This window comes from Carettochelys insculpta, chromosome 8, assembly GCF_033958435.1.
Source record: "Carettochelys insculpta isolate YL-2023 chromosome 8, ASM3395843v1, whole genome shotgun sequence".
Taxonomy (NCBI): domain Eukaryota; kingdom Metazoa; phylum Chordata; order Testudines; family Carettochelyidae; genus Carettochelys; species Carettochelys insculpta.
In genome coordinates, this window is record NC_134144.1 from 37,806,790 (window position 1) to 37,829,575 (window position 22,786).

A 22,786-nucleotide genomic window follows, 5' to 3' on the forward strand; every position below is an offset into this window, starting at 1 on the left:
TGCCCTTCCAGTCACCGACCCTAGCTCAGGCCGGTGTCTGAAATATCACGGTCGTTCCTAAAACACAGGAGGTTTTTGTTAACCAAGCCGGTTTTTCCTCCTGGCTCTCTTTTTCTTCCTCCTTTACTATCTGACCTGACGCGGCTGCCGTACAAGCGCGCCGTGGGGGTCATAACTTCCTAGCTCGAAGAGAACTACAGGCCCAGCGCCTGGATCACAGAGCAGGAATAAGGAGGTATTTATGGTCTGGGTTTAGGGTTAAATAATTAGGTGAGCAGTTAATGTTTTTATACAGTTTTGTAATAGAGGGTGGATTGGGACTTCCCCAAGTCCATGATCAGCGCCTTATATTTTGTATTCCTTGTCTTTCTGTAAAGGCACAGGGGGCCAATGCTATTGGTCTAGCCTAAAACTATTGCATGCACACAGGAGGGTAGTTAGGTAAACTGCTTTGTTATTATAATCCAGAGCTATAAGCTCCCCCCTATTTAAGAGGGTAGAGCGGTCAGGGATAACCCTATAAAGGGAAAACCCTGGTGTCCTTAGTAACCCTTTAAGGGTAATCAAGGTTCTGCAATAAAGGGCCACCATAACAAGGTGGTCGAAATAGGCAGTACTATTTTTTGGGGGGATAACCTTTAACTAGGAAAACCCCTCCACTTAACTAAGGGGAAGACCTCTCAGAAGGAAACCCCGCATATACTGGGCTCTCCCCTGCTTGGCCAGCAGGGCAACCCATTTAACTAGAGAATTGACCTAGCTTAGCGCAGGCAAATTCTTTTTCTAAGTAAGATCTGCTCCCCGCGGTAGTCGGCCAAGGGTTGAGCGACCTGGTGAACCTCAGGAAGATCCAGGAATAAATAAATAAATACAACTCAGCTCTGAAGTTAATCTTTCCATTTTACAGCACGCATCAAAGGCTGCACGGTCCGTCCCAGAAGCACAGTAAGTAGCTAAGGGATTAGATAGCAGTGCTGTTACAGCAGTTACCTATTGTTTAAGGCTGTAACCCATAGTATTCAAGTCCTGTGTCTATTCCACAAAAACAAAGGCTTACACATTTTGTGCAACTTAGCTTACCAAAATTCATACTTTTAAGTTATAAAATAAACCCTATCCCCCTGTTTGAACCTGACATCTTGTTTGTATTTTCTTCCTTGGGTAAACACACCGCAGCAGCACAGTTCACACACCCTGAAACCCTGTTGTGATTAGACCCACCGTAGACGGCGAGCAGGGTCGCGGGGTAAAATCCTGGGAGCATTGGTAAGGACTCAGTTTTAGTCCAGTCCATTGCTCTGGTGTGATTGACTTGACCTAATCAATATTCAAATTTATTCATACGTCACTCGCATCCTCAATAAGGAGAAGGGGCGAAGGCGGGTGACTGGCGCCTTAAAACCAGCTGCTTTGGGCAGATGGGGATTGTCAGCTTGGGAAGCCACCCACCTAGGAGAAAGAAACTCTGATTTAAAACCTCCGCTGCCTTGCGGCGATACATAGTAATGGGAAAGGCTTCGGGAGTAAACCCCGAGGAAAAATCTGGAGATGGAGCCCCTAAGGCAGTTTGAGGTTGTGCTCAATCTCACTCTGGCAGCTCCTGCGATGACACTGGTGCCAAGCTGTACTGGCTTCTGCCTTTCCCTTGGATTACATCAGTGGTGTGGAGAGGGGGAACCTGCTGCTGGGCATCAGCTGGTTCTTCAAACTTACTTGCCCAGGCCTGCGCCCTGGAGAGGACACTCTGGCATCGCTTTCTGAGCGGTGACACAACATGGGAAGCAGCAGTTACCAGTATTAAGCCACTGCACTTGATTGGCGTAGAGTGAAGCGCCAGGGGTTGCTTCTGATGGTGGGAGAGGTCTTCAGATCTCACTGGGCAGCTACTGCCTGCCTCAAGCTGGGCAGCCCCCAGCCAAGTAGGTGCTGCCTCGCCACAGTCCACTTGCTCCACTGGGTGTGTGGGGCTTAGGAAATCACCGGCAGGTGGATCATTAACCTTACACCAGGCAAAACAAACAAGCAACAAAATAATCCAGCCTTCAGGCTGGGCACATGGAATGTAAAGACCATGACTCCGGGCCTTACAGAAGACCTACAGAGCATTAGTAACCCCCGGAAGACAGCAATGATTAACAACCAGCTGAGAAGACTGCAGATGGACATCGTGGCCCTCCAGGAAACAAGGCTGTCGTCCTCTAGATATCTCAGGGAGAAGGACTTTTCCTTCTTCTGGCATGGGAAGCCTCCAGAAGAGACCAGGGAACACGGTGTTGGCTTTGCAATCAGAAACAGGCTCTTTGTTATAGGATGCATATTCTCAGGTCTTTAACAGAATGGCCCACTCCACTGAAATGCTCACTGACAGGTTATGTGTACTGAGATTCCTGCTGTCTGCTCTGTGTCCATTCAGTCTTTGGCAAAGTGTTTGCCTAGTTCGTCCAACGTACATAATGGAGGGGCATTGCTGGCACATAATGGCATATATAATATTGGTTGAGGTACATGAGAATGAGCCCTTGATCTTGTAATTAACATGGTCAGGTCCAGTGATTGTATCTCCAGAATAAATCTGTGGACAAAGTTGACAACAGGGTTTGTTGCAAGGTGTCACAGGCAGACCCTCAATAAATAGGTTTAGCTTGTGTTTTGTTGGTTTCATGTTTCTGAATTCTCCCATTCATCTATTTTCCTTTTCTGTTAGAATGGAAGACTCCAGTTTACGTTATATCCACAACATGATGCAGGCCACAGACAATACTAATTAGCTGAGTACCCTTAAGTGTTTTAATACTACTATGCAGATTTAGAGACAATGGGGATTGGGAACATCCTTGACACAGGCTTTGGTAGGCAAAAATGCCTTTAATTGTGCTCAAATACCCCAGCACTTTAAGCTAATGTACAATGAGGTAAACAGATAATTTAATGGTTTAGGTATTGCATAATGTAGTAGTCTGAATGCCAGCCCGAGAAAGAGCTCTTTAGCTACCCACAAATTATTCAGCCTCATCCCAGAAATAACTTTTGCAGGGAGGAAGGACCACTGATTTTACACAATAACCAATCAATTTATTAGATTTAGTAAATATATTGAAAAAAGGAGCTAGCAGAAAAGCGTACTGAAACAGTAAGAAACTGATTAAAGGGAAATTTTAAATGAAGTATTCTCTGAATCATTTACTATTACAAGGCTGTGTCTACACTACGAGATAAAATAGAATTTAAAGCTGTTAGCACGACAATAAAACGTCACTGTTTTCATTATAAATGCCACTAGATCAATTTAGTCTGCCCTGATATCAATAACAAAATGTTGATGTTAAGGGAGGGGTATAGTGTCACTCTCGAGTTTAAAATGTTGAATAAAGGCTAGTGTGGAAGTGCCATGTCTTACTAGCAGGAGTCAGGAAATTGACCAGGGCTGCTTGCACAGTCAATTTCCCAGGTCCCTGAAGCTGCGGGGACCCAGGAAACTTACAGTGCTGCTGCACCTGGCTCCCAGCTCCCTTCTACTAGTGGGAGCCGGGAAACTGGCCAAGGGTGCTGCTCTGTCAGTTTCCCAGGCCCCCAAGCTGTGAGGACCTGGGAAACTGACAGCACTGCTGCACCTGGCTTCCAGCTCTGGCCATGAGGCTCCAGCCAGGTGGCTCAAGCCACACAGGGCCAGGCACCCCATGGTCAGGCAGCTCCAGCCATGTGGGGCCAGGCATCCTGTGGTCATGCGGCTCTGACCACGCGAGTTGCAGGCAGCTCCTGCCACGTGGCCAGGTGCCCCAGGGCCATGTATCCCACAGCCAGGTGGTTCCAGCCACGTGGGGCCAGAGGTCAATGGGCAGGTGCCTACCCTGTAGATGCCCTTGGCCACCTGTGACATGGCACCCCCAGCCAGCAGGCTCCAGCGGCTCTTCCACCGGAGCTGGTGAGTGGCAGAGGTTTGGGTTTTTTTGTGTGTGGGTGGGGGATATTTTTGGGTGTTTTGGGGCGGGGGTTGTTTTGGGGAAGTTGTTTTTTTGAGGGAAGTTAGAGTGAGAATGGGGCTGAGGGAGCCTGCAGGGAGGGAGAATAAATACTCGCATTTAACAGACTACCGGGAAGAACAGACAGCCCTTCCCTGCCATTAGTCCATGAAATGGACGGTTTACTGTACTAGTGGGTGCCAGAAAACTGACCAGAGCTGCTGCGCTGTCAGTTTCCCTGGTCTCCCAAGCTGCAGGACCAAGGAAACTGACCTCACTGCTGCACCTGGCTCCTGGATCAGAATGTGGGGCTGAGGGAACTGTGGGATAGGTTCCCACAATGCACTGCCGTAACAGTTGATATTTGGATGTGGAAGCAGTATGTTGAATTTATTGGGAGCCTGTGGAAAGTGAGGACACTCAAAATCGAATTAAAAAAGCTGGCATTATAAAATTGATTTTAATAAACTTTCATTTATCTCATAGGGTAGCTGTAGCCCAAGTGAGGTAATAGTCCAGAGTATAGGACATAGGTTACTCATTCCATTTCAAGCAGAAGAGCAGACTGTTAAAAATGATTCTGGCAATTGGATTAGCATAGAGTTGGAGACCAGTTGCTCATAAGGCTACATGAGATCGAATGTCTGGAAGATTGTCGTAGGAAAAGTCACACTGTCACTGGGAAAAATTCTGCTGTTATATCCCTGGAATACCAGTGACGTTACAGGGAATACAGACCTTCAACCAGAAGCAGAAAGCATCTGTTTTACTTCCAGACACTGTCATATTTTCAGCTCTTTTTTTAGTAATATTTTTTTTACAGCAGCAGAGAAAGGCACTTTGGCTTGTGTATCTCCAGTAGATCATTGGCCACATACTATTCCCGTTGACACTGGAGTAAATGTTTGTTACAGTGATGTTGCTGACAGCAGATTCAGGCCCTTTATATGATGTAATACAATATGTTTGGGGATGAGCCAACTGTTCATATAACCATTTCACCTCAGGCACAGTTAGGGTCATCTTAGTCACTCCCCCCAACTCTTTATTCCTTATGCTTGCTCTCCCACTTCATAGATCTCTGATACCATGGTGAGTGACTGTATGAATGAGCTTCTGAAGGCACTGACACAAACTCAGGTGCAGTTTGCGATATAAATAATGAAGATCTGGGCAAGTTGGCAAGTGGCATTACTGTATTCTGGTTTATTCTATTGGTTAGATATGGCTCATTTTCTCTGTTTCCTTAATCACCCTAAGTGCCTGAGTCTGGTTGGCCCAGGACTAGTCTAGACTAGGAACACTATGTTGGCACAGCTGTTGTAGCATGTCTGATGAAGACACTTCGTGCTGACGGGAGAGCTCTCTTACATTGGCTTAATTACTCCACCTCCTGCTGACATAGCACAAGTGTGGACCTTGCTTAGGTTGCTGTAACTTGCATCATTCAGGGGGTGGCTTTTTCAACCCCCCCCGAGCAACATAAATTCTATCGACCCAAGTGGTATTGTACAATAAAATACTTTCCTTTCATGTCTGCAAATAGACCCGTAGATTCACATCACTGAGGAGACCTGAATTCGCAATTCAGATCTGAGGACAAGGCTCACATAAACACAGTCTCTTGGTGCCTGCAGTTCTGCAGAGGCCAAAGACTTGGCTAACATAAGGAACGGTTGATCTCTAGCCTCAGCTTTCTGCCCACAGCCTTAGCTAGAGATCAACTGCAGCTCCTCCAGGCCAAGGCTAAGGTTACTGAGGTGTCAGGCTGTGGATGCTCACAATGCAGCTCTCTGTCGTATGGTTTGGATAAAGCATTTGCTTTTCCACCACTCTGGCCCTTTGCTTTTCAGGAGCACAAATATTTATTAATGAGCTACTAATACTCACTGCAGTACGTAGGTACAGCACCTCAAACCTATTCCTATAGGGACTAACTGCTATACAATTCTGTTCTTGCAAAATGTTAATTAACTCCAACATAAGAGTAAGCTGTGGGCAGAAGGCAGATTGATATCTTGCAAGCTGCAGAGAAGTTCAATTGAAAACCAGAAACGTTTAGACAGGCACAGGATAGCTTAATGTTTAGCCAAGTCATGTCACAATTAACTTACCAGGCCAAGGAAAGAGATTTTGACACTGGTCACTTTTCCACCCAGTGGGGAAATCACTTCTGGGGTAAACCACTGAACAGTTATGAGTGAGGTGAGTTTTGTGTGTTGCTGGCGCACTCTGGTCATGGCTAATTCAATAGGTGTCTAATCCTGCAAAATACTGAGTACCCCCTGCCTTGCACTCACTTCTCATGACCTTTAACACAAATTAAAGCCTCCTTGGAGGAGTCACTCACTCAGCACTTTGCAAAACCAAGGGTATTGTCTCTTAGCTTGGCAATCATTTAATCTAAACACGGAAGCCTACATTTTTCAAAAGTTACCGAGTGCCCCAATTCAGTACGTGGCTGTTCAGCACTTACTGCAAATCTGACATCTTTAAGGTTTCATAAGGTGAGCCTCCAAAGAGCAAGGGCCCCATCTCAGAGCATGGGCCATTGTGAGCACTCTAGTTCCTGTTTTCGAGAACAAAGAACAAATACTGTAGGGGGCGTAGCTGGTGTTTTTGGCTCAGTTTATAACACTTCAGGCAGTTAAAGCTAGATGACAAATGCAGGATCAGTTACTTCTTTGCAACATTTCCCTGTTCCGCTGAGTTTTTGAAAAGAGGCCTGGTTTATAACTAAGATCAAGGTTATAACTATAATATGTGTCACACATATGAGAAATAAGCCCTCTGAAAGCTGCTAGACATACAAAAAATAGGTAGTAGGCTCAGTTTCGATGAGCAGGGACAGGGCTAAAATAAGGGGCTGGCTCTATAGACTGAACCTCTTTAATCCAGCACCCATGGGACCTGACCAGTGCTGGATGAGAGAATTTGCCAGATCACAAGAGGTCAGTATTATCTAGTGGCACTTCCACTGTTTATTGGGCTCTTAGAAGACAGCTAGGGGTAAATTACAGTTAAATAACAGCACAGAACACTGAGAAACAGGACTGGTGGCTGGACACAAACTTCATGGGACCATAGGAAACTTGGCCGCACCCATGATAAGTAGTCGCCCAGCTAACTACAATCATGCTGGTTTACTGATGTTACTGGATGAGAGAATTCCAGATCAGAGAGGTTCAATCAACAGATGACTCTGCCAGCTGGGCTGTTCCCATTTCAGTGGGAACGAATGAGAAAGGTAGAGAATTCACCCTGCAGTTGGGTCAGCCAACTGTGTTTTGTATCTCAGGAGTAGATAGTCCTGTATTGCTGCGGGCATGTGGGAAAGGGGGATCCAAAGAACCTTAGCATCCCAGCCAGCAATGTAACGTGAGCGAGGATGAATGCTTGTTAGAGCATGGTCCATGCATTTCACAACCGGTGACAAGTCTGTGTTCTGAATCCTCCGAACCAGCTTTTCTTTCTGGGCCATATCTGCAGAAAAATCAAAGCAGGCTTCATCTTAGTGACAGGATCTAAAAAAGAAAACAAATGCTCTCCCATTTCCTCAACGTGCATTTTGGGAATGTTTACTTCAGTTCTGACCTATTGGAAATAAAGAACACCAAATGGGGTACTCCAGGGGCCAGCTAGAAGCTTTGTCCCGAGACGGAGTGAAGTGGAGGAGACCTGGACTACAAGGCTGGGTCTACACGTGCCCTTTCCTTTCGAAAGGGGCATGTTAATGAACAGGTTTGAAAGATGCTAATGAGGCGCTGCAATGAATATGCAGCACCTCATTAGTGTAATGGTGGCCGCGGTGATTCGAAAGTGCGGCTTTTCGAATCGCGTGGTGCCTGTGGAGACAGGACCTTCCGAAAGGCTCCCCCCCCACCAGTTTTCAAAAGCCCTCTTTCCGATCACCAGATAGGAAGAAGGGCTTTCAAAAACTGGTGGGGGGGGTCCTTTCGGAAGGTCCCATCTCCATGGGTGGCACGAGATTCGAAAAGCCGCACTTTTGAATCACCATGGCCGCCATTATGCTAATGAGGCGCTGCATATTCATTGCAGCGCCTCATTAGCATATTTCAAACCTGCTCGTTAACATGCCCCTTTCGTAAAGAAGGGGCACGTGTAGACCCAGCCCAAGGGTTTAAGAAGAAGAAAAGAAGAACTTCAGTTTTCAGTTCTGGCATGGCTCAGCTAAGTGGCACTTGCTGTTGTCTTCAAGACAAGGAGGAAAAGCAGGCGGCATGAAGGGCCAAGCCTGGCCATCCTTATCCAAGTGAAGTTGTAATTTGCCCTCTGAGTAATCTTATTGATTTCACTTGACGAATAAGGGTCTATGAGACCTGAGCAAGGGTGACAGAACCCGGCTTGTACTTGCTGAGGAATGTCAAATAGTTATTTGGTCAGAGGACGGAGGATACAAGAGTAGAACTGAAGGGGACATAGGCGTGCTTTGCGCCATATTCAGTGCGCAGGCAAATGGCTGCAGCTGCACTGACTTCAGAGGCATCACACTTGCTGATGCCAGCAGTGAATCTGGGTCTCTAGGGTGGGACAATCTAAAAAAAAAGGCTACTGGAGAGAAAGGAACTAGGGGAGGCGGGTGTAAGGAACTTGCAAGAGTCATTGAATAAGCAGAGCCCATTTCACGCTGGGTTCAGCTATAATGTAGCAGAGGAGCTGATCCTGCAGTGAACTTTGTGCTGATACAGGAGATATCCAGGCAGAGCCTATTGCCAGAATGGCATTTGAACGACCAAAAACTGGTAGCGGTGCGGAGAGCACCTCCCACCCCCCCTTGTTCCTACCTGCACGTTGGTTTTGACTTTCCTCTTTGGGTCAAAAGGCTGTGCATATTGTCTACTTGTTTGTTTTAGGGTCACCTGTCACAATGAACATTCACATCTCAGATCAAGTGGTAAGGAAGTATCACAGGCAGAAGGAACCAAGTAATGCTTATTTTGTGCACAGCCCTGCTCTAGGACAGCTAGCATTTTAAGCTTTCATTTCTACATCACATTCCAGAAGAAAAGAGGTGCACTGTAAATCAGCAAAGTCTGGGCCATTTTCCAAGGATCCTGACACTGCCAAATGCCCTGAAGCCTTCAATTCAAAATAATCAGGCAATTCCTCACCTTTGTAGAGATACTGCTCTCCATATTGTTTTCTAATGGCAGGAGAAAGTTGATTCCAAATGGCTTCCCTTTCCTGGAAGATCTTTTTTTGATCAGATAGTGCAGTTTTGAACAGCCCAGGTTCAATGCAAGAAACCTCAACACCGAAAGCTTTCATGTCCCGTCTGCAGAAAGAGCAGTTAAGGATGTCATTGCTATTTTAGACAGCATTGATACTAGCTGATGTATTTATATCTGCCTTATGTTATTTTCCCATCTGTGCAGCTCATTGTGCATATTGGGAAGGCCAAGATCAAATTGTAAGTGTTAGCTGAAGAGGGGGCAGTGTGTAGATGGCTCTTGGAAGTAGCCACTGCTTTATTTATCTGAAGTCCTTTTTACCGATGCATAAAGGAGCAGTAAAATGAACACGTCTATCTATCTATCTATCTATCTACATGCATTTAAAACATCAATAGTTGCCTTTTGTTTTAGTTTTACACAAAAATATGGGTAATTCCTTCTTTTATCTGAGTTGTTTCATCCATCTATAAGACTGTCTATTACATGAAGTTCTGCTCTTAGTCTAGTTATTCTGGGATATCTTTCTGTTCCTTGTTTGACAAAAACCTCCCCCAGAAAAAGTTCCCCAACCTTCAAAAACTCATGGTTAAATGACTGAGATAAGCACATGTGCTTTGTTGAAGAGGCTTGGGGAAGAAGAAATAGTTGCAATCCGACTTTGTTAGGATGATGTTAATCATAACCAACTATCTGGCAGATGTTTCATTGGGATGGTGATTCTAGGGCTGCCTAAGCTTTATAAGTGACCTTGGATTTTAAACGATGCCAATTGCCTTGTGTACTGCAGCCATGTAAATGAGAATCAAAATTAGCAAGATCTCTTAATTTTTAGTTAGATTTCCCCAGCTAGCATTAAAATGACAGTCACCCTTCTGTTGGGTTCTAGTTCACTATTGAGTCTCTCAGCCTTATTGAAAACAAATCATTTCCTTGGAATTAACATTACTGTACCTTAAACTGTCATTAAATCCTTCTACCCCGAACTTGGAAGGAAAATAGCCACCCCCAGACACAGCCAGGCGACCTCCACTGCTGGATATGTTTACTAGTCTCCCTCTGGCCTTTTTTATCAAGGGAAGCAAATGTAGTGTAACATTTATGAGGCCAATTAAATTAACTTCAATTGGTGCTCTGAAGTGCTCAATAGTCAACCAGTCTGTTGGCATGCAGGGTCCCATAATCCCTGCATTGTTGACCAGCCCCCAGAGACCTGCAGAGAAAAAAAAAAACCAAGAAAAAATTAAAGTAGACATTTAGGAAGCAAATATCCACCCCTGCGTCACATGAAGAGGAGACAAACCAGCTGAAAATGCACCAAGATCTGTTTGAGAGCAGGTTAAACCTCGTTCGTCTGGTGCCCTAGGGACCTGACTGGTGCTGGATGGGAGAATTTGCTGGACCGCAGAAGGCCAATATTATTTAGAAGCACTGCCAACACATCCACTGCTTAAGGGGCTCTTAGAAGACATTTATGGGTAAATTACAACTAAATAGCAGCACAGAACCCTGAGAGCCAGGACTGGTGGCTGTAAACAAACTTTACAGGACCACAGGAAACTTGGCCACACCTATTATAAGGGGTCGTCTGGCTAACTTATATCACACTGGATTAGGGATGTTGCTGGACGAGAGAGTGCCAGACTAGAGAGATTCAGCTTGTAACTTCATATCTCCCTCAGCCTTCTTCAGTTCACCTGGTGCTTGCATTTCACCACCATCCTTTTCAGGCCACTTCACGACTGTGGTAACATTTTCCTTGAATGACCTTCGGATGGTGGGACATATGGAGGCTTTTAAATATGGGGGCAGTGAGGTAGTAGAAACCAAGGACCTGCAATATTTCTGATACAGCTATAAATAAAATTTCCAGCATATCAGGAAGCCAATTTGGATAATGTAAAGAAACCTGAATTTGTCACTGAAATTCAAATCAATCTGTTGAAAAGAGCTGAGAGCACAATACAGTAAACCCTCGAGTAACACAGGGGGCTGCGTTTCTGCAACCCCCCACATAACTCGAATTTTTGTGCAAGTTGAAGGGAGATGGGAACCAGTCTGCACCCTGGTTGCCAGCTCCCCTGGGCTTGCAGGAGCTGGGAAACTGTCCAGCCCAGCAGGGGCAGCCTGGTTCCCGTCTCCCTGCCGCTTGCCACTTGCGGGACCCGGGAAACAGACCAGCTGGTTTCCTGGGTCCTGCAAGTGGCTGGGAATCAGGTGGGAGCCACTCTGGTGACTGGGAAACCACTCCTGTCAGGAAACTGCTGCTGTCAGGCACAGCAAGAATCAGGCTGCTGCCCCTGACAGGAGCGGTTTCCCTGCTCCTGTTGGGGATGGCAGCCCAACTCACGGCTGCTGCCTCACAGCAGTAATTTTCTGCTCCTGTCCGGGGTGGCAGTCGCATTAACCCGAGACACGCACAACCCACATGTAACTCTGGGGCTTACTGTATTATTTTTGGATGTGTAATTTCTGTACTGGGTGTTAGTGTTCTCCAGGGACAGCAGTCTTGTGTCACAGGCACAGTGAGGAGTTCCCTTGGGTGGAGACGCCAGGCATCACTAAAAAGAACTCAGGACCAAGCCCATTTGAGGCGGGAGAAGCCAGTCATTCCAAGATGCAAGCATCCAAGAGGAGGAGGTCTGAGCCAAAACCTAGGGGGTGGGGCTGCATAGGAAAGAATACAAATCTCCTGCCACTCACCTGCTGACCCCACTTCGGCTTTAATCCACTCAGCCACCTTCTTCACATTGTCTGGATTAGTCACATCCAGCAGCACTGTTTGGAGCCGCTCTGAGGTTGCCGCTTTTAGCTCCAGTGCTCCCGCTTGACTCAGACAACTAGCAAGAACTCGAAACCCTTTCTGATCAAAAGTCCTTGCTGCCAGATTTCCAAATCCTGAGTCACACCCAGTGATGAATATATATTTGTCTGTGAGATCTCTAATCTTCTGCCCATCTCGTGCCCTCCATGTCCACCACAAATAGAAGATGGCTGAAAATATGACTATGTAGATAAACATTTTCATTAAAGACGTCTGGTCCCTTTTCTCCTGAAATAGAGAGAACCAATGAAGAGAGGCTTCCCCCACTTTTCTTCTGATGCCATTTAAACAAGAGAAGACACTGCTCCATGAAGTGGCTGCCTCAGTGTCCTGCACGTGTAGAATTCTTGCTTGTGTTAAGATGAGAACCAAAGCTATTATGGGAAAGCATTTAAGATGAGATTCTACAGACTAAAAGGTCACTTGGACATACCATTTGCTTTTCATAGCCTCACCTTCAAAAAGCAGTGCTGAGATGTAAAGAGTCTGGAGAAAGGCAGCACAAATAACGTCTGTGTGGAAAGAGACTGACAAAACAGGAAGCACAAGGTCTGTTTGGAACTGGGGTTCAGCTGCAAAAGCCACCCCCAAACTTCCTCTCTTCGCCTGCCCAAACATATGGGCAAGGCCATCATGGAAAGGAGCAGACCAGCACAGCACCTCCTGCTCTCTCACTAGAGCTCCTATGTACTACAGTACTACAAGTAAAATAAGTAGATCACGTGGCAAGGGCCTTTCTTACTGAGACCACGGTTCAGTTTAGTCTCTTCAGTCTTTCCAGTCTCTCATCCCTTTTCACCCAGGGGCTGGGGCTTGCAATAGGTCTCCAGGGCAGGGATCCTGGCCACTGCTCCCGGGGCTCCCTCCTCTGCTGTCCTGGCCCAAAGCTGGTCTGCCTTTTCCTCACTTTTAAGGTCTCCAAGTTTGACTTTCCTCCCCCTCTCCTCCAGTCCTGGACCTCTCTCCTCCGTGCTTCCAAATATGGAGGGTTTTTAAAGGCCTCTTATCAATCCAGTGGTGGAGTCAGCTGGCCCCAGTTTGGCTGAGCCAGCTCCCACCCCGTTGCTTGAAATTGCCCTGCTTCTACTTAGCAGGCCCTTCTGCCTGTTTTGAGCTGCCTTTCTCCCCCTCTGAAGGAGCCTTCTGACCTGGCCCTGCCCCAGTAATTATAATCACACATATGCTGATTACTGGGAGGAAGCATTTCTGGAGGATGCTCCACCAGCATTGCTCCTATGGATTCACAACTGGACTCTAAAGCTGTGTCAATATTACAGAGTTCTGTCGACAGAAGTCACTGTCAACGGGTATTTCCCGACAGAGCCTCTGTCTACAGAACACGTCCACGCCTAATACAGGTCCCCACCCCCGCGTCAATGCCCTCTGTCGACAGAGAGCAACCAGACTGGCCAGCCCTCTGTTGACAGAACACTCCACTGGAAGCTCTGCAAACAGGGCTGCACAGTGAACCTGAAGCCCTGTCTGTCAACAGAGGGCCCCCCGAAGTGTCTACGCTATCGTTTTGTCGACAGAGGCAGTGTGCCTTGTATGGTCAAGACGGAACTCTGCTGTGAAAACTCTGCGTGAAAAAAGGCCTCTTCTGTCAACAGAACTCTGTAGTGTAGACCCAGCTTAAGGGTAGAGCTACACAGCAAAGGTATTTTGAAATAACAGCAACTGCTGTTCAAAATAATTTCAAAATAGTGGTTGGCTTATTTCAAAATTGGTAAACCTCATTCTACAAGGAATAGTCCCTATTTTGAAATAGGTGCTGTTAAGAGAGGGAATAGAGCCTATTTTGAAATAAACCATAGTGTGTCCAATGGTTCTACTTCAAAATAGGCTCTATAGTGATGTCTGTCAACAGATATAGAGACCATATCTAGACTATAGTGACTATAGAAGTCACTGTCAACAGATATTTCCTGACCAAACCTCTGTCTACAAAACACGTCCACACTTAACAGGGGTTCCCCCTGTCGACGCCCTCTGTTGACAGACAGCGGCCAGCCTGCCCAGCCCTTTGTTGACAGAACAGCCAACTGGAAGCTCTGCAAGCAGGGCAGCCTAGTGAACTGGAAGCCCTCTCTGTCAACAAAGGGCCCCCCGGAGTGTCTACACTATTTTTCTGTTGACAGGATCTGTCTACAGAGGTGCTATGCCTCAAACTTTCAAGACATAACTCTGCTGGGGAAAAGATTGCATTCTGGCAACAGATTCTAGACAGAATGCATTTGTAGCGTGGATGTTATTCCTAGTTTTGTCAACAAAAGGCCTCTTCTCTTGACAGACTTTGTAGTATAGACACAGCTTATGTGCATAGATGCTGTATTTCAAAACAGGTACATGCTGTTTTGAAATGCATTTTGGCTGTGGCCACACTAGTCCCCGCCTTTCAAAAGGGACATGGTAATGAGGGATTTCGGAAGATGCTAATGAGGCGCTGCCATGAATATGCAGCACCTCATTAGCATAATGGTGGCTGCATGAGATTCAAAAGTGCACCTTTCGAAATGCATAACACCTGCATAGCCAGGGACCTTTCAAAAGGACCCCCTGACTTTGAAAGCCCCTTCTTCAAATCACGTGCAGCTGCCATTATGCCAATGAGGTGCTGCATATTCATGGCGGTACCTCATTAGCATCTTCCGAAATCCCTCATTACCATGTCCCTTCTGAAAGGAGGGGGCTAGTGTGGCCACAGTCTTTGTGTGTTGTTATATTATTTCAAAATAAGCTATTTTGGAATAGGTCTTCGGGACTAGCTTATTTTGAAATAAGGCTGCTGTGTGCACCTACCCTACCACACATTCACTCAGGCCAATCTCTCCATCTGGAAGAAGACAACCCCTACTCCAAGCATTAGAAAAGCAAAACACGTGCATTTACTTTGTTGTTCTATATGGTGCGAGGGAGGAGTTTGCGTTCCTTATGCACTTTACGCCTGAAACACAAGGACCCATATACCTCAGACCTTTTGCCTGGTTTCCTACCTCCCATGGGCTTGCTTGCCCAGAGGCGGTTGATGACAATCTGATGCTCCAAGCAAAACTTCAGTGTGCTGGCCCCCTTCTAGGTCAGTGGATTTGGCCCAGCTGCTGCTCCATCAGGACAGAAGGTAGCTGCAGAACATTTAAACAAGTGGTGGTATGATGGGAAGCCAGCTTGGAATGCCACTGGCCTTTGGCCCCACTGTGCCTCTGTTCTGATGGAAGGCTGGCTGGGCCAACAATGCCACCCTAGAGAGCTGCCCAGAAATTGCTGCCTGAGGCTTTTTCATCATTTGCCTATAGCTAGAGTGGCCTGTATTGTGTGGGTGTGCATCTCCATGTAAATAGCTTTGGTGGAAGTGGGTGCAGCCTCTTGCACTGCAAGGTGTTGCATATAAATGTTGCAGAACAGGATACATGTATGTACTAGTTCGTTTTTTTTTGCTTAATTGTTCTGTCCTCTGTAATTTCAGTTGTGGGGAGAGGATACTGAACTAGATGAACGTTTCCTTCCAGTGTGGTAAGGTGGATTTCCTTTGTACTGTAGAACAAGGAGTACTGTGGGGGGGGGGGGGCAAACTTAAGCATACACAAAGATTTGCATTTTCACTGCTTGTGTGAGAATGGGCTATTGACTCATAGCTCTGGACAATAATTTCTTCTGTGACCTTTATTCTAATCAGCTTCTTTGGAAAAAATAGAGTCAATTTAGGCCAATGGGTGCGGAGCTGCTTGGCCGCGTACAGAGGTGTGAACAATATATACATTAAGGTGGGGTATGGAACATTTTTCAGTCAGGGTCCATTGACACATGCACACAAAAATCATCTGGGGGCCACCCAAAGGAAATAAAAAACCACAACTTACTTCCTCTCAGTGCTCCCAAGATAGAAAGCAAGACACAACAAAACAACACTCCTCATTTACGTTTAACTCAGCGAGCACCATGATGTTGCCTCACAGGTGGAGGCGGGGGAAGACTTTCTGCTGGTGCTCAAACACCAGCCCCATGAGATCGGGGGCAAGACTCAGAGCTAATGGCCCATGGGGAAGAGACTTGCTGTTGTCTAGATCAAATTAAGCCAGAGGCTGGATATGACCCATGGGCTGTAGGTCCAAGGAGATGTTAACACCATAGTTAACCACCCAAGACTGACCTGTGTCAGCTGACTCAGGCTTACGGTGATCAGGCTGCAGGGCTGTTTAACTGAGGTATGACTGAATAGTTTCAGAGCCGTAGCTCTGTTTGTATGTTCCCAAAACAAAAAAGCAGTCACGTAGCACTTTAAAGACTAAAAAACATAATTTATGTGGTGATGTGCTTTTGTGGGACAGACCCACTTCTTCAGATCTGGAGAATACTCAAAACTGATAATGGAGAGAAAGAGAATGTAAAAAAAAAAAGATAGAAAAATGGAAATAAAAACTAACAAATAAGCTAGAAGGAGAAAGGCAAGTTGGGGGGAAGGGAGGAGAACATAAGCCTCTGCAAGTGTCTATTAAGTGAAGTGGGATGCCTTTTGTCTCCCATTTGGAATGGAAAGTAATTTTGAAATGTCAAAATTTCTTGTGAAAGGAAAAGTCCATTTGTCATACCGCTGTGGTCAGTACTATCATATTTCTCTGTAAAGTGCCTTTTTGTCAGTGGAGAGAGCACATGAAAGGAGGCTGGCTTTATATAATGAGTACTGTACTAGGTCATCAGTTGTGATAGAACCTGTGATGTTTCTGGGCCAAAAGCACAGAGTTCTTCAGAGCAAGGCTTGGGAGTAACTCCGTTAGCTGCTGGTGATAACAGACACAGGTCTACTTTGCAGACAGCCGCAAGCAGAAGACAGGAGCACACAGATTTAGTGACTGGGTTATAACTACTGAACATAGCCATTCAACTTATTCCCCACAACAATATAAGAAAATTTGATTTCATTAAATGAAATGAAAAATTGTTCTCATCACCAAAGAAGCTTTTCACTTGCAGCAACCTACTGCCATCAGTTCTGCTTGGTGGTTTTAATTTTCTTCTACAAAATTATGCACTGATAACTATGTAGTGGTATCTCACAGGACAGATGATGTAATTTCCTTTTGAGAGCAGTAAAACCACAAAACCTCAAAATGAGTGTTTTGGACACAGCGAATACTAAATATCTCTTGCAATACAAACACCAAGAAAAAATGATGAGCTATATTTTCATGGTACTATACATGAACCAGCAGGAGCTTTGAAGCATTTTCTGTGGATAGTCAAGCTTCAACAATCTTGCATTTTGTGGCAGTGCTGCAAATACTGTTACTCTAATCCAAACTGAGAGCAACTTTTTGCAGGAGCACAGGCAAGTAGATTAAGTCTCTGTCTCTCATGTACTCACATGAGTGGGAGAGGAAGTATCCTGTTGTTCCTCAAAATTTCAAAACCAGCTGAAAGTGTTTCGCTGCCAACTGGAAAAGGCAAAATATCCTAAAACTGGAAATACATACTAGTAACCCTCAACGAATCAAAGTCAGGAGAGTGTTCCCCTTGCTTCCTCTATGTCTAAGGTTAATCAAAAGAAAAGTTTGAGAAGAACGAATAAAATGCTTACATGAAAAATGTTACTCACCCTTGATTTAGGACAGCTTTGGTCTGCAAGAGGTAGTTGTTACCTTGTTTCTCTGCTTCCCCTATATGTGCTCACTGAGGAAGTACTGCTGAACCAGGAAAAGAATTGTCACATGAGTTTCACAAGTCACTTCTCACAGACAGCAGCTCTTGAGAACTAAAGGGTTAAATGAGACGTATTAATGATTGGCCACTATTCAGAGATCATGTTTGTCATAGAATCCAGTTCTGGGTAGTATCATTCCCTGGTGTACTGTGAAATGAACCAAAACTTCATTGCTATTGTAAACAAGCACAACTCTTGAGAGGTGGGTGGAGCAATTGATTCCGTGGGTGGCGGCTATTTCAGCTTCGACGGTTCTTTGACTGGATTCTTGCAGGTCTACACACAGAGCTTTCAGGACTCAGCAGTAAAGCAAGCCCCTCCCGCTCTTCCGTAACGTTATCATAGGTGTGGGGTGGGGGGTGGAAGGCTTAGAAAGTGAGTACACACTACAGCAACAGTGTCCCACAAGGCTGGACTCTGCTCCTGCTCTGGGCATTGTGACCTGGTGTGTAGAGTCACTGTACCATTCAGATTTGGCCCAGCTGCCTTCCCAGGACCTCCAGGGCCAAACTTCAGTGGTGCTGCTGCCCTTGCACCAGCTGAAAGCCCAGCTGATCTGCAGGGAGGAGGATGGAAAAGCCCTACCCCGCCCTGCTTCCCCAAGCTCCTGGATTCTAGAGATGGGCAGCTAATGAAAATTCACCCTGGTCATTTGCTTGCAGTCAGAAACATGTGTTGGATTGTTCATTTATGGTGATTTGTTTTAACATAGCACTTGGATGCCTCAGTCGTGGAGTAGGATCTCATTGTGCTAGGCACCATGGCAGATTGAATGACAATGGCCCCTGCTCCAACGGGCAAATTCAGTCAAAGCATAAGCTAAGAGACAAGAGATGGGCACAGAGAGCCTGAAGCGGGGTTAGAAAAAAACCAACAACCCAAAGAGACAGTCAGTCAGCTTGATAGACAGAGAGCTTGGTACACCTGCAGCCTGGCTGTGTTATACTAGCCCTGACAACGGCAAGTTTTGAAATAGGAAAATGCGGTAACTTTGCAGAGGTTTAGGGGGTGATGCTCCCAAGCATGAGTCTAAGCAGGGGAGGAAGCACGAAGATGCTTGTCATGGAATTTAACAGGTGGTAGATGCAGGCTGGCACCATGGCCTTATAGGAAGGGACAGTTAAAAACTTGATAGTGAATAAGACATGATAGGTAGGGTGGGGATAGACCATAAAGGGCTTTGAAAATGGAAGCAAGCAATGTATGTTTGATTTCATCAGTGGGGGACAGTCCAGTAGAGGGACTTGTAGGAAACTGACAGGCTAGGAGAATGACTGTGGCGGCAGCGTTCTGAATGGTCACAAGCAAGGAAAATTGAGTTTGTCAAGGCCAGAGAGAAGGATGTTGCAGTAACTGAGACCTGAGATGATGAGCATCAGGATGAAAGTTTTAGCTTCATGAAGGGTTAGAAATAATTATATTTAGTGACGCTTTGTGGAAAGCATCAACAAGATTTAGACATATCCCAGACGTGAGACCCTAGAGAGTGGTCTGAGTTGAAGCTTAGGTTACAGCATTGGGCAACAGGCAGGATGTAGTGTTGTCTACACCAACTGAGAAAGCAGGTGGTTCAGAGAGCTTGGGGGGAAAGGCTAGGAGTTCTGTGGTAGCCATGTTGAGCTGGAGCTGATGGCTGGATGTCCACAATGAGATGTCACAGACAGAGACTGGGAATTTAGTTTGGTTACAAGTAGACTGGTCTAGAGAGGTGTGTGAGCTGTGAGAATAGAAATAGTAGCTGAATTTGTGTTTGCAGATGAGCTTACCCAGATACAGAGTGCAGAGCAGGGGTCAGAAACACCCCACCCCCCGGCCATCCGTGACAGAAGCTGTTGTGCAATACAGGCCAGGAGTACCGCTGAGCCAGGGAGAAAGGCCTGTCCATCATGTCCCAAGCTTCCTCCCTTCCTGCCACTGCCTTGCCACCTTGCTTCATCATACCCTGTCCCCAGGGAGACAGCCTTGGGGTTATGGTGGGGACTGGCGTGGTGTGGCAGCTGCAGTCAGGCTCCCCGCGTTCCCCACAGCAGCAGAAGCAGCTAGGAAGTGGAGCAAACTCAGTGAGCATACCCACTCCACTTCCCTGTGGTGCCTGCTGCTGTGGGGCATGTGGGAGTGCCTGATTACTGCTACCACCCCACACCAGCACCCCCAGAATACCCAAGGCGGCATCCCTGAGGGATGGAGTACCATGGGGGAGAGAGGGCAGTGGCAGCAAGGGGCAGGGCTTGGGGGATGATAATAAAACCATTTCCTCCCATCCCTAGCCCACTAGTTCTCCTGACTGTGCGACTGCTCTGGCTGGGGATTGCCTGTGGGCTGGGAGTTTGTGGTCGCTGGTGTAGAGGGAGAGGGGAGGGGCTCAAGGACACAGCCACATGGATCCATCATGGAAAGCTGGAGGACTGATGAGGAAAATCCTCCACAGAACGTACTAATGGTTCAGTGAAAGAGGTCAGAGGAGAATCAGGAGAGAACAAGGTCATGGAAGCCAATTGGGGCTGACAGGTTAAATGGGATGGGTGTATGTAGCCAGACAAAAATCTCCCCACTACAGACCAGCTTTTGCCTCCCCTCTAAGGTGCCTCAGAGCACACAGGGCACTGAACAGCAGTTAAACAGCACAGTCTTTGATGCCTTCCTAAAGGGGCCTTGGATGTGCTGGCTCATCGTGACCCTGAGGAGCTGAAAACACAGATAGAGGGCTGGCAGGCTAACCATCAATGAAGGGCCTCAGTGAACTGCCCTTGGCTGGCATTAATGGAGTGATGCATCCACACAGTTATCCCAGAAGAGAAATCTCCGTCCTTGTAATAAAATGTCCTGTACTCCCAAATTGCTTATCTCCTGTCTTACAAGTGCAAATTAAGTAAGAATTGTCCTTGTAAAAACTGGCATCACAAAAGACAGACCAGTACGATCTGACACCATAGATAAGAAAGAGAATACGTGACCCAAGGGGTATAAATATGGGCCCAGCAGCACTCTGACTCTGTGTGCATTCCCACAAACTACCTGCTGGTCGGGTCAGGCGATTGCTTCCCGAGGTCTGCAACTGGGGACGCCCAACCTCGTATTCGTCTTTCCACGCAATTGAGTGACCGATCCTGGCTTGGCTACGCTGGTATCGAGAGACGCAAGGAGGGTAAGATGTACCCACATTAAGGTCTCCTTTTGGTGTACACAGTTAACGAATTAGAGCTCTATAGATAGATGTTGTTGTATTAAGATGTCGTTGTATTGGATTGTAACATAACCTGTTAACACCTGTACTCTGCTAGCATATAAGAAGTAGACAATAGCCTTTTCTAACCGCACGCTTATAACTGTAGCTTAATAAACTTGTAACTAGTTCAGATCTAAGCCTGACTTCTGTTCCTCTTTGTCACTGCAACACAGCCGGCACAATCAAAAGAACTTTAACTGTTTGGTTACCACAGCCTGGCCATAAGTGAGAGTGGTAGGAGCCCAGTGCTCTAGCAGTTAAAGACTCGGATGGTAACAAGGGCATAGTTGGTACCTCACTGCACATTACCCGGCCACCGGCTAACAGCGTAGCACACCGGTTTCTGTATTAGGAAGAGGTCATGAGACTTTGCACCTGTTTTCTATGGTATGGTAGTGATTAATTTTACTGATAGCAATGGAAAGAAAAATGATAAATTTAAATGCATATTGAGGGATATTTGTGGAAAGTGCATTTTGAATTTATAACTGAACAGAAACCCAGTTCTATGAGATCTGCTCATGAAGTCTTAGGAAAGAGTCTTAAAATGGTAATTGCAAGTGATCAGTCATATACCCATCTTCTTGTTCCTTTTTTCTAAATAACTTACAATTTACATTTACATTTTTGAAAGCTATGAAAGTATATAATGTCAGGTATGTGAGGAAATATCCTAAAACAATAGGGTAAGAGTAGAATGTCAGTACTAAGTGTGTAAAGCCCTGCATGGATACCAAATTTGTACCCACCTCCAAGCCACAGAAATGTTCCCCAGATATATCTGGATCTCTGTGGATATCCAGGGCTCTTGGTATATGAATAGCCATATTATTTTATTTACTTTTTTTTAATGTTCATTCTCATCATCAGAAATGGGACGGTCACAGTAACATATTTGCTTTAAGATGGTCAGGTGGTTTGCCCACAACTTTTCTTTCTTTCTTTCTTTTCTTTCAGTTTTTGCTAACACTAGCAAATACTCCTATTAAACTCAATGGGAATTTCATCCGTCCTGTAGCTTTCAGCAGCAGCTCCAGTATTTGTGACCTGATGATTTCTTTTCATTGCTAGATGATTAATTGAAGAGAAGACAGCAGCGTGGAAAGTCAGATCCCAAGGAAAGCATGTAATCTTTGTCAAAGGCCATAGACTGAGAATTTTCAAAGTATCAATGTTGTTCTCAGAAGCAGCAAGATGAGAATAAACTTTTTGACATGCACGGTAATAAAAACAGGGTCATTTATTTTCCCACTCAACATCCCATTGAAATGACACAGAAAAATGAATGCTCTTATGCCACCTTTTATTGATTGTTGGTTCTTTTCATTTAATTAATTTAAAAGCTAGTGCCAACGAACATTAAAAATCATAAAGATCTTCTGAGTAAAGACAGTGTCTGTGCATGCCAAAGTGGGTGAGATGGCATCTTTTATTGGCCCAGCTTTTGTTGGAGTGACTGGCAAGCTTCTGCACTTCCATAGAAAACCAATGATCAGAAGAACTCTGTGTCAGCCTGAAAGCTTGTCTTTCACTCCAAAGGTGCATCTACACTAGCAAGTTCTTATGAGATATCCAGTGGAGCATTTACACACAAAAAGCATTCTTTCAAAATTAGTTTCCAAAGAACGTGATGCTTCTTTTGAAAGTGCTCTTCCACTCCCATTTCAGGGAGACCACCTTTTTGAAAGCTTCTTTCAAAAGAAAACGTGTAGATTCTCTGTGAGCCCTTTTTTATGCAAGAGCAGTCCTCGTTACCTGACTTTTCAATCCCTGACCCCCTCTTTTGGAAGAGCAGGGACTGTGTGCACACTCTCTTTCAAAAGAGCAGCTCACTCTTTTGATCCACCATTTTGTGTGTGGATGCACTCTTTTGAGGAACTCCTTTCAGAT

At 45.8% G+C, this 22,786-nt stretch overlaps 1 protein-coding gene across 2 annotated transcripts; it reads right to left on the reverse strand.

Annotated features, from left to right (window-relative positions):
- Window positions 1–282: 282 nt before the first annotated feature.
- Window positions 283–17,773, reverse strand: DHRS9 (dehydrogenase/reductase 9). Of its 2 annotated transcripts, none has more exons than XM_075001607.1 (5): window positions 17,609–17,773; window positions 11,855–12,203; window positions 10,106–10,364; window positions 9,092–9,255; window positions 283–7,442 (listed from the first exon to the last, which is right to left on the reverse strand). In XM_075001607.1, exons 2-5 carry the CDS (start codon window positions 12,177–12,179, stop codon window positions 7,216–7,218), a joined length of 975 nt encoding a protein of 324 aa, XP_074857708.1. In that variant the 5' UTR covers window positions 12,180–12,203; window positions 17,609–17,773; the 3' UTR covers window positions 283–7,215. The 2 variants fall into 2 exon arrangements, with proteins under 2 accessions (XP_074857708.1, XP_074857707.1); XM_075001606.1 differs by having other exon boundaries at window positions 17,566–17,773.
- Between the last annotated feature and the right edge of the window lie 5,013 nt (window positions 17,774–22,786).